This window comes from Poecile atricapillus, chromosome 1 (genome assembly GCF_030490865.1).
Source record: "Poecile atricapillus isolate bPoeAtr1 chromosome 1, bPoeAtr1.hap1, whole genome shotgun sequence".
Taxonomy (NCBI): domain Eukaryota; kingdom Metazoa; phylum Chordata; class Aves; order Passeriformes; family Paridae; genus Poecile; species Poecile atricapillus.
The window spans coordinates 169035634-169048005 of NC_081249.1; the positions used below are offsets into that span (position 1 = coordinate 169035634).

The 12372-nt window shown below is 35.7% G+C and overlaps 1 protein-coding gene across 5 annotated transcripts in view; it reads right to left on the reverse strand.

Annotated features, from left to right (window-relative positions):
* Nucleotides 1-12372, reverse strand: part of SETD3 (SET domain containing 3, actin N3(tau)-histidine methyltransferase) — a 60005-nt gene that overhangs the window by 2670 nt on the left and 44963 nt on the right. For all 5 annotated transcript variants that reach the window (XM_058829353.1, XM_058829356.1, XM_058829354.1 and 2 more), the window contains 6 exons: nucleotides 12173-12231; nucleotides 10208-10322; nucleotides 5937-6011; nucleotides 3088-3254; nucleotides 2362-2447; nucleotides 475-635 (listed from right to left, as the gene is read on the reverse strand). In XM_058829353.1, the coding sequence (XP_058685336.1) occupies nucleotides 475-635; nucleotides 2362-2447; nucleotides 3088-3254; nucleotides 5937-6011; nucleotides 10208-10322; nucleotides 12173-12231 (663 nt within the window). The remainder of the gene's footprint in view (nucleotides 1-474; nucleotides 636-2361; nucleotides 2448-3087; nucleotides 3255-5936; nucleotides 6012-10207; nucleotides 10323-12172; nucleotides 12232-12372) is intronic.

Below are 12372 nucleotides of genomic sequence, written 5' to 3' on the forward strand. Positions count from 1 at the left end.
AGTGAAATTTGTCATGAAATCATAAAAAAGCCCAAAATTCCTGCACATAAATCAGGCTGCATTGACAAGGACATGCAGGTTACTTCACAAATACATGCAGCATGTAGGTTCACTTATACATCTGCAATAGAAACACGTTTCTTTGCAGTCTGGAGAAAGCAACTAACAGACAACAAGTTGAAACTGATTCCCCATCCTATGTGCAGAGAAAAAAGCAAATAGTCTCTACTTGGAGAATCAAAGGAAAAATACATTAACAAAATTACATTAACAAAATTTTCTTTTTTGCAATCTCATTTGATTTTCCTTAGATAATGCAAAACTGTTTCTGCACTTAAAAAGTACAGAATGAATTATGTACTAACATTCAGATTGAAGTTTGCAAAGACAAGATGGAGGACAAAATATCTTTTCCTACAATCACAACACACAGAAGAATTCAGACATTTAAATTACACATAATGATAATTTTACCTCCACAGTTGTTTTATAGGTTTTCAAAAGAAGGGATGCTCTGGCTTCCAGAAATGTCCAAAGTTTAACTTCATTGTCCCAACTAACAGGAAAGTCAGAGTTCCCCAGAGTGAAGATTTTGCCAATCGCATGCTCACCTATCAAGTGCTCCTTCAGCTCTTCTGCAATAAGTATAAAACCAATCTGTTAAAAAACAATCTCATCATTCACTTTGTCAGTTGACAAACTGCAGAAAGATTTATTTTCAAGCATATATCTTTGAGCAGCTCACAAAAAATAACCCTCTCCTCAAATAAAAATTATCAGATATGCTGCTTTTTTTCCAGGATTTGTCTCAAAGAGACAACTGGAAGTGTCTTGAGGTCAGCAGAAAATGGGCCTTCTCTCCACTTGGAAATAAAGATACTTTAGATATTACAGCCTCTCATACACAGCATAAATCTGTGACAGTGAAACAATGTTTTGTAAAATCATTCATAAACGAAAGTGAGTAAATTTGTAAACAGTTCAATAAACTTTTTGAGAATGAAAGGAGCATGCCAGAGAATGTGCAAATAGCAATGGAATTCTTTTTCCTATTGTTTTGGTAATCTTTTTCAGTAGCAGAAACTTCCTACAGGTGGTCAGAAAAGACATCTATCAAAACTCAAGAGCAGAAAATATTTAATTAGCTCCTCAACATCACACAAATTTCATTAAACTTTTAATTAATAAATTTGACTACTGCAAAGCAGTTATCACAAACTTCACCAAGAGCTTGTATGCAGTTTCTCAATAAATAGTTTTCTTAAACAGTATTTGAGACATAAATAAACTGAGCACAATCATATACCAGAGAAATGCAATTAAAAGATTCACTAGCTATATTTTCCTCTCCAAGCCAAAATTCACTCCCTCATCAGCATCCTAAAATTTTCTTCCCTTGAATTTACTTCCCAGAAACATCAGGCAATTGGAATAGATGTATGTAGTAGGTCCCTTCCAATGGAAATGTTCTGGTATAGTCTAATTTCTTAATAAGTTCTAAAAGATGGATGACAGGAGGAAGTGAAGGCACAACACTAAGTTACATTGTTGTTATTAAAGAAAGCAAATAGACCACATGCAAAAACTCAACTACTTCAGTATTCCTGCTGGCACAAAAAATCCACATCATCTGCACAGTATTCCTAACTGCAAGGGACTTCTCTCACTGTGATGACAAACTGTCACATCCATAACCTTCAAAACTGCATCTAACCAGCAAGGAGCTATTATGAGCATTTAATGAGAAGTTTCACATGCACAAATAAGGTGAATATTTATTAAATGTACACATATTTTGTACCACAAATAAAAGTAACAGAAGAGAAACACTAGAAAGTCTGAAAGTAGAGAAATTTTAGATTACCAATTATCAAAATATTGAATATTTAGATTACAAATTACTAAAACATGGAAAATACTCAACTTTGAAATGTCTCTTCCATATTTCCTTTACAGTACAGAATATTCCAATTTCATACTTAAATGATTCCAGTGGTGATGGCTGAAATGCTGTGATTTTAAGCATGTAAACCCCTAGGTCTTGCATGATCTTGTTCTGCAAACTATTTTGAAACCTAAGAACTAAAGATCAAACTCTAAAGCTCACTCATTCACAAGAGTCTGGGAGATTAAAAGAAATAAAAAATTGTATCATCTCATGCCTTCAGAGTAACTGAAATATTCCCTCAGATGAAACGGCCAAAGATTGGGGTTCTCAGTAGCTTATAGATTCTTTTTTAACTTAAAACTCCTCAACTTTTCTGATCCTCTGTCTTAATGGACATTAACCAGAAAAAAACTATCAAAAATCCCCACAACTAGACAAAACATAAATTAGGTTATCTTCATAAAATATCCTACCTTCACTCATACAAAACACTCGAAGGAAAGCCAAAAGCTGGGCAGAGATTGCAGGCTCAGTGGAGTGCAAGGCAAAAACACTTGAACTAATAAAAGAAACAATCAAAAAACAACAGTAAATACAAGTCTAATTGTCATATCTTTGAACTTATTTCAACATAAAAGACCATAAAGTATACAGCAAATGTACTGCTACAAAAGTAACTTCAAAAAAATTAGGTAATTTAGCTCAAACTGAAAAGCTTCCCTAACCTGTATCTGAAAAGAATGATTATCTCTAGAATTTTGCACTTAAAATTATTTTATACAGCTTTCATAATAAATTCATGAAAGTGCAATGTTTCATGTGTGTTGCTCCTAATAGTACCCTCTGGACTGAAATTACTAAAGGAAAATGCTGTGATTCACACACTGAGCATTGTAGTATGTCTGCAAGGGATAGGAAAGAAAGTAAAACCACAGATTGCTTCAAATTAATCCTTGCTCTGTTTTTGTTCAAATCGTTATTAAAGCAAATGCTTTTTTCCTCGTATATGGTTCAAATTAGATGATAATATAGCTCAGAGAACTTCTGTAAATATTATTACAATAACTTTAATTTGCTATTCAAACAGGATAAATATTACACCTAAGAAAATTATCACAAAAGAGCTTCACATATGCTCTGCTGGACACTGTATACTTTGGAAATGTTTTTAAAAACCCATGGCATTGTGTTTTACTTACGTTGGGATACCAGCACGAGCTAAGACCTCTGCCTTCATAGCATACAGCCTGTCACTTTTACTCACGCCAAGCTTTATTTTCACTCTGTCATGTGAATTATTATCAAAGAAAAAACCACTGTGGATCACAAATTCAGCGTTTGACCGAGTGCCATAAAAAATGTAAATCTAGAAGGATGAAAAGAGAAGTGAAGGGACAGGAAAAAAGCTTAAGATCAGCTCACAAAACTGACATAATTTGAAAGTTATTTTCTAAAAGAGTTACTATTCTGAGTACAAGGTATATTTGGTTATATGAAGAAACATGCTTTGTTTTCTGGTATTGACTCAAATGCTGTATATAATGTGGCAATTACGCTTAAGAGGTAGATGCAAACATATCCATGTAACAGAGACTTTGAAAGGCAAGAAGAAATTCTTATTCTGTATTTTAAAATAAAAACATTCTGGTTTCTCACACTGTCATAAAGTACCAGCATATGGAAATAAGCTTTCAAAGGTTTATTAAAGGCTAAAAAATCAGAGACAAGGAGGGCCCATTAAAAGAAATGGTGTTTCTGGAGTAATTTTCCCCAACCAAATGCCCACTCAAAACTATGCTGCTGGTAGATTAACTTTGCTTTCATTTAAATGTTACCTTAAGATATGGATATACCACTGTACATCATACAGAGAGATCTGAGCCGTGTTCAGCCAGCATTTATTTTTGTTTTACTCTGAACTCTTTTCTATAAAGCATAGTTACTTTAATTCACATTTTAAAAAAAGTTCCTAAATATAACCTGCAGAATGTATTTAACTCAGGGCTAGGCAGTATGAAATTCATGGGACTAGAGGTCAGAGTAGCAATTGTATTCTCCCACATCAAGAGGATATTTTTCCATTTGTGTTTGATAACAGAATTGTCAATCAGAAAAAAGTTCCAGCAGTTACAGAATTCCCTTCAGAACCTCAGGGTACAGCAGTGCTCTGGATGCTTGCAAGCTTCCATCCTCTCTAGCTGACGGAGAAAGGCACAGCGCTCTCTAAAGGGCTCAGTAACAGCAATGATGCCATTTACTTTTTCTGTTTTCAATTTTGTATTAGAACTATTTATCCTAAGAACTAAAGTCTTCAGTATGATATTGAATTATAGTAAACATTAGACTGCAACACACTCATATGAGAAACACGTGATCTGCCTAGGTATATTAAGCCAGTGGGTAAGGAGAGAGTTGCTCACCCTCTCAAGTTTTAATCTCATATTAAACTAAAAGTCACATATCATGCATAGATTACACAGTATGCTCTTACACCCCAGGACTGTCATACAAAAAATCCAATTAAACACAGTGAGAATTGCTTTATTTCAGGCCAGTGTTTGACAGACTCTGTGGACTTCTGCTGCCTAACATTTTTTAGTAGTAAAAGCATGGATCACACACTCTTCCTGCTGAAACTGTAAGAAATAACATCTGCATGGTATATTAAAGGACTGAAGCATTATATAATTACAGTGCTTTAAAGATGTCACTAACAGTTAAAGTTTGCATAGAAATTCAAAAAACCCCTGATAAATAGCAGACAAAGTGAAACTACTAAAATAAAATTGAAATATAGGAACCCTCTATAACTGAAATGGAGAGAGCAGCCAGAACAGCTATATGACACATCCACTGCCAGCTGTGGAAAATTATAAATTGGATCACTTCTGGAAAAACTGTGGACCCCTTTTAACTCATCACACCACAATTGGAAAAAAACAGAAAATATTTGACTACCATAACAAATTCTGAGAGCAAAAATATACAATCACTATAAACCCCAGCATAGCAATGAGGATAAATACACTTCTGGAAAGATGTATTCAAAAAAGAAAAAATTCCAGACACTTCTTTGTTAAAAAAAGATAACAATACATAAGAAAAATTAAAATAAAAATATTATAAATTTTAAGACTGGCAAAATAATACAGGAAAAGTAGTAACTCAGAGGCTGAGTTACAAAACATTTCAGGATGTTTCATAGACAAAGGCTTTGTCTGGCCATGCTGACTGCACAGGCAGTAGTCAGAAAAGGAGTGCTGCTCCATTTGTGGGTTTAGGCTGGTTGCTGGCACAGCACAGGGGATTCCTACACTGCTGGAATCGCACTCTTCAGTGCATCACTACTTTGGACACTCAGTTTTGTTTTTGAGTAGTTCTGATCAAAATACTGAATTCTGAACTGTTCCATGCATCTTTGCAAGACTCTTGCTGCCTCAGGATGAAGAGGTAAAGGCATGCATGCCTGCATGACAGGGATGGAGTACGTTTTGAGGTCCTTTCTCATTTCCACTGAGCATTGCAATGACAACAGCATGGGTTAAAATGACTGGCATTTCATGTCAGCTTCATACAGTACATGACTGTACTGCATTTCATCTCTTTTAAATGAATGAAGACTAACAAGAGACATAAGCCAACAAACACCATTGTTAATAAAGACTCTACAATCCACTATTGCAGAAAAATCTAAAGAATATTTATCTTTGGTCCTTTGGATATGGCCTTTTACTAAACTCTTCCAGAATACCAAACTTGGTGGCTGCGTATGTTCACTTACCAATTTTAAATATTTCAACTAGTTCTATAAAATATGAGGAATAAAACTCTCCTACAGTCAGGGTCTACCAAGTGATAGAAAATATTCTGAAGAATGCACATGCATTTAGTTTGGTAGCATTTTTACTCAAAATTAGCTCAGCATAATAAAATGCAAATGTAGCAGGGTTTAATCCAGACCACTACATTATTAAAATTTTCTATGGAGTCACCAAGTGTCCACAGAACTTAATGAAACAACAATAATGTAGACAACTCTTCATAGTACCTGCTCTCCTGCCTTGAAATCTTGAAGCGCTACACATTCACACCGGTCATCTTCCAAATTGTAGCCTGTAGTGATCTATCCAAGAAAAGAGTGACAAAAGCACCTTTAGCATTTTATATTTCTCTCTCCCACCGCTGACAAATTTTCCTATTGGAAATAAATATTAACAATAGGAATTGCACATCTTTCTTTCTCAGCACAACAGAATACAGCTGATAGTGATTGCTTTATGATTCCTAAGCAATCTCTTTTTTAGAAAAATCTCTGCATTAAAGAAATCTAATGGAGGAAATAACCTACCTGAAGTGAACAGAAGGCTCTGAGGAAAGTACCCTCCACAGAGCACAGACAAAGTACCATGCTAAAGCCGGCAGCTTGTTATAAAGTTCTGGAGCTTTCAGTCACTCCCATGAGGCCCAAGGGAGCAAGGCACTGACAGCTCTATATGCTGTGCTTTATCCTTCAACTGCCAACACATTTTTGATCTCTCAATGAAAAAGGATTAGATAACTGTGGATCTTTAGGGGATACAATCTTCAGAGAATTATAATTTACTTGAAAGTAATCCCTTTATCTAAAAGTTAAGTAATACTCTTAAAATGCTAAAAGGATTTTTGTGATGGTAGCTGGCAATGGAAGAGGATAAACTCTCTTGACAAACCTGTACTTCCCCCAAAACAATTACTAGACTGTAAAGGGGGTCACATTAACAAGTAAAGCTATCCTAGAAATGCAATATTTTTATAAAGTGACAAACAGCATGTTCTTGAATAGCATGCCTGGAGATGTACAGGATGGAACATAAGCTGCTGAAAAATCAGAAAGCAACTTTTATGGTAGGTAGTCTGAGTTCAATACTGACAGAGGTAACTTATGGAAAAATATGCTATGGGCCTCGGGAAAAACCTAGAAGAAGCCAAAGATTTTCTCTCAGCCTTCGATCTCAGCCAAAGATTCTCTTCAGCCTCAACCTTGCAGCTTGTCCAAAGACAGAACTCCTCAGATTATTTCAAAAGCTTGGTTGATGGCTTACACATTAACAGTTTTTGCACTGCTTGCATCATTAAATGTGCATTTGTCAGCCGAAACAGTGCTTTCAAATGGAGCAAATCCAAAATGTCAGCCCCAAACATGAGCAGCCTGGCCCTGCAGACACTTGCAGAAACCTCCCTGTGCAGATGCCTCACTGCAGGTCTATTTAACGGGTTTGTGGCATGCGGAGATCAGTAAAGAACATGAGAGTCGTGCAATACAGCCTACTGAGAAACACAGGCTGCAGTACTTGAACATAGAAATTCCTGTGCATTCTCTAATTTGGACCACACAATTTTAATTAACATCTTCAGGTTAGAAAGTTATCCTACCCTGAATTGTAGATTACAAATGCTAAAGGATGACAAATCTACCTTCCTAGTTCAAATACAGTCATCTTCTGAAAAATTGTACCTTTCATCCAAAAAAAAAGAAACTCTTGATCTGTCCTGAAATTTTCTTAGTGTGTAAACTCAGTGAAATAGCTCTGAACATGAGAAGTCCTCTCCAATCCCTTGAAATTCTGGTGGAACAGGAGGCTTTCACAGACTGGGGAAACTCCAATATTTTAAGAGGAGGATTCTGTCAGTTTAAGCATGCCTCACTGGAGTACTGATCTTCCTTTTAAATTTTTATTTTTGCTTAAAGAAAAGAAACCAAAACAACACACAAAACCCAGCAGCACTTCTGAAAGACTTTTCTATAAAGCGTAATGGAGTGCTAGACTCCTATTTCCTCTTTCTTTTAATAGCAGTCACGTAAGAGAATTAACAGGGTGTTTACTTCTCTTCCCACATGATAGCTGACAAATTGCATCCCTTCAGTTTTATTTCTGAAGCAGACTGATACATGAATTTCAAGTTGTGTATAAAGCATGCAATAGTCTGCTTGGTCAGTGATTAAGGATGGACCCAGCCCAAGAGGCAGAATGTAGCTCATTCAAAGCTCTGTCAGAACTGGTAATCAACCTCTGACTGTCAAAATACAATCCCACTAAAGAATAACAATGAGAAATGCATGAAGACAACCATTTTGAAATAGTTCTTAGAGGCAGGTTGATCTAATTAATAGTGTCAGAAGCAAGAAAAAGCTGGATGGACCTAGCTCCAGCTAAAATCCAAAGAGCGTTTTATTATCTAGCTCATGGAAAGGGGCCTCGTGGAATAAAGCAAGAACAGGGATATATATGGCAGCTGATTGACCTGAGAAGTATTTCAGCAGTACATTTGGAATAAACTAGACAGGGGTGAATTCAATATCATCTTTTGTTTCTTACTTTCCTGCAATGAGTAACAGTTCCCTTCATGTATTTTAAAGGAATTGTGCTATGATTAGAGAAGAGCCCACCCTCACCTCACTCTACAATAATACAAACTATGATACAGGCAGCTTACAGTTATCTTAGCAGTCACTCCCCCAATTTCTAATAATAAAAGGCAACTAGCACACAACAGAAATAGCTTTAGTAGCTTTTCTTAGCCCATTACCAATATTACAGTTTTCTATCCTTCCTGATTTATATCCATTTAATTTTTTTCTGTAGAAATATGAAATAAATGACTGAAATTTTTACATATATACAAAATATTTAAGTTCAGCACAACCCCCTTTGCCCTTTAGGATATATTTCAGCATAAAAAAAAATGTTTCCAATCCTGATACACTACTGCATTAGGAGGTTTGGCTCCAGAGGCTGGCTCCATATCAAACTCATTGTTAAACAGCATAATGAAAATAAAAATTACTCTATAAATTTAAATAGAAGTTTGAATGAGTAAAACAACATAAATAGCTCTTTTAATATATGCTACTTAAATTTTCCCTCACAGAACCTTGATTCTCTTCCTCTTTACTCTAATCCCAACTTTGAAGGCATTCATTAAGAGTTGTCTAATGAATACAGACAAGTCTCTGCAAAAGCATCTGAAAGAGATGCCCAGCAGGAAAAGGGTACAGGAAGTACTGATGCTTGCAGCAACAACTTATATTACAAAAATACACATTTCTGAATTTTAAGCAATCTTCTTTGTACCAAAGACTCTCATATAAACTTTAATGCTAAATCAAAGCTGTGAGATTGCATAACAAATAGGCAAAGGCAAGAATCACTGTTAAAGAACAATATGTAATCACCTTGCAATAAGAGAAAATAAATAAATAATAAACCCCAAACACTTGCAACTTTGTAGCCTAGCCTACCATGCTGTAACTGATACAGTCATAGTAACACTAAATTAGCTAAATGTCAAGTGAAAAATAACTTGCTTTACAGTTTGTTCATTTAAAACAGACTTTTTTTGTACCAACAGCACTAACACATACTGCTGTCCTAACACTCAGGTCAACCTTCCCACAAAAGAACCAGATCACTTGAACAGTATGGTCATATCCAGTGCTCACAATAAATAACATCTACCGGAAACACAAGTAAGGGGTATGACTCTTGAAGCATACATGAGCATGACTAAATAACATTGATAAACCAGCCTCTCTGGGTTTCCATTTCCTCACCTGAGCATTAACTAGTCTGTTAATGAAATCAGGAATTATCCCCTGAAGTAGCGCACGTAAGCCAAAATGTCAGCAGGTCTGACTTTCTATATACATATGTCACCTTTTAAATGTTTAATATGCCCTAAAGTAGTATTTTTGCATTTTGTTTCTTTGATGTAGTAACAGATGTACTGTTTTTGTTGAACTAGGCTTTGTTCTTGTTGTTGCTGTCTCTATAACAAGGCTCTTTGGGCATGGTTCGGAGAGCAGGCAGTATTTCTCAGTTGCAAATCTCTAACCACTTTCCCTAGTTATAGCTACAAGAGGCAACCTCCATCAGTGTCTGCTTTCTGTTCTCAGAACAAATTTGTCCAGTACTGTGCATCTTTTTAGCTCACCAAAAACAAAGCTCCATGTCAGGAGACTATTCAGACTTGTCTGGACAAAATGTTTCACGAAAATGAAAACTTCTAAAAGTACATTATATGTATGTACTTTACACAAGTATCATATCACTTGTAAAGTTTTCCCTATATGAAGAAAGCCCTCCCTATAAAAGCTATCATAAGATATTTGAGAAACTGACAAACCTTTCTTTCAGATATTAGTTTTTTGGGGTCTCTTGGGAAGATAACATACCTATGTTAAGATGCATAACGGAAAGTGTTACTAAACTGTTGTATAGCAGTAGAAAGGCTTAATACTTAAGCCCTAAAGTCTTTCAGCAACACTGAAGAAATCCTTACCAGTCCATTAGTATGATTACACATGTCCCATAAAGGTATTAGAGCCAGTGTAACTCTGGAACCATCTTCTGTTGGAATCTGATTCTGCCGTGTCATAACAGAGGAAACTGCCCATCTGCAAAAGTTAAAACATGAGATGGTCAATGTTCAAAGCATTAAAATACAATTGGCCGTAGTCCCACCTGAAGCAATCATTTAGACTGGGAGTTTCCAAACTCAGCTTCCTTAAAGATCACACTGACTATAGGAAATGTAGAAGGCAATAACACTTGCAGGAGAAGTAGTAGCTCCCAGGTTTCCAAGATATGTACACAAAACAAATACCAAACTGGGATTGTGATCCCTCTCCTCTTCGCAAGAGAATTTTCACACCTTCCATTGTCTGCATTCCTCAACCAGGCTCCACTCCCTATGTCAGTTTCTGCTTCCCAGCCCTTCACCACATACGTAACTCATGCTATATACCCCAAATCCAGGGTTACCTGCTCCTGCAGGTTTTCCTTTCTCATCTACGTGCAAACTTTTGTAAGAGCCAGGATGTATTTTCCCCCTCACTCTCTAAAAACGTTATGTACTGCATGAACTGGAAACCAGTATAATCACGTGACACTTGCATGATTTTTTCTAAGTATTTCTCTTCAATTTGCAAGCTTTTGGCTTAGGTCAGTATTGCTAAATTTTTTGCTTAATAGAACTGAGAGGAAAAAAAGTCACAACATTCCAAACAGATATCCAGGTAAAAACCACAAAGAGAGTATTATGTAGTTCTTTAGCACATGGACATCATTCAAAACCCTCCTAAGTCAGGTTAAGTAAACAAAATGCAAGCTACCTTTTCAAACATAAAAATCTTTAGAAAAGCTTAGAATTTCAGTATTTTCTAGAATTTCATTTTTTATTTTATATCTGACAAAAACTAATATTAAACACCAGTGGAAAAAAGAATCTTAATTTCACCATGTTCTGGCCTTAATACATACATGTGTTACGGGGCTTTTTGAGGGAAAAAATATGTCATCAGGAGAAGGTCAAAATAATTTTAGTTCCACAGACTCCACTACTAACATGTACTTAATATTAATATGTACTTAATATTAATAATTAGACTTCCTGAAGGATTTCTTCAGAAGGACTAAACAGCTAAGAAAGACAGTGGCAAACTGAAATCTACCTGATTTCTAAACAGAAAGTTAAATTGTGGATAATTCTGATATACAAACACTTCTTAAAACGAAGTAACAATATGCTTCTTGATAATTCTTGTAATTTTTCTATAAAATTTTAGACTGCTTTACATGCAAGTTGGTGTGTTCCTTAGTGGCCCTTTTAAGTGAAGGAGGCATGCTTTGGAAATCCCACTTTCATAGCCTTACCCACAGGTACAACTAGGCTAGAAAATCCCTCATGAATGTCTTTTATTCATGCTATTTTAATCATTTAAGAGAATTAAAACTCTCATTATCCTAATTATTATTCTTTTTATCTTAGTTCTGTCACCCCTTATAGCACCTCCAAGTGACACTCATGCTTCATGTGTACAACTTCCATTCTCCAGCCCTCCTGTTCAACAGCAGCATTGATATTAACTTTTGCTAGTATATGCTGGTAGAGCCCTTTACGGAGAAAATAAAAAAAAATAAATTTCCCCAAACCCTAAAACTCCCGCCACATCAATTGATTTATTTTCTTAAGAAACAAGGAATTACCTTAGTAATCTGACTATGTGTGCCAGTTGGCTAAACTAACTGTTTATAATGAATGACTATTCCTTTGTAACAATTAAAATCTGCGTATTTATTTCACTTTCTTCTTCATTAAGAAAGTGTATTAGTATCAAATCCTACAATTAACATTTCAGTAACAATAGGGCTTTCCCACCAATGAAGAATTCCAGGGCCCCATATTTACCATAATAAAAACAGAAACAAAACAAAGTAAAACAAAATAATTAAAAGACAGACCAACCTGTAGTCGTCATAAGTGAAAGACTCCTTTAAGGGCAGTTTGCTGGCATTAGGATGGGTCTGCAAAATGTAAGTTGTATAGAAAGGTGAAAATAGGAAGAAAAGAGGAATCAGAAATCAGTCAGCAGAATTTCATTATTTAGCTGCCTAACAGATCCTAACAAGAGCCAAATGAAGCAGGAGGCGTCCAGCCGCGCTACA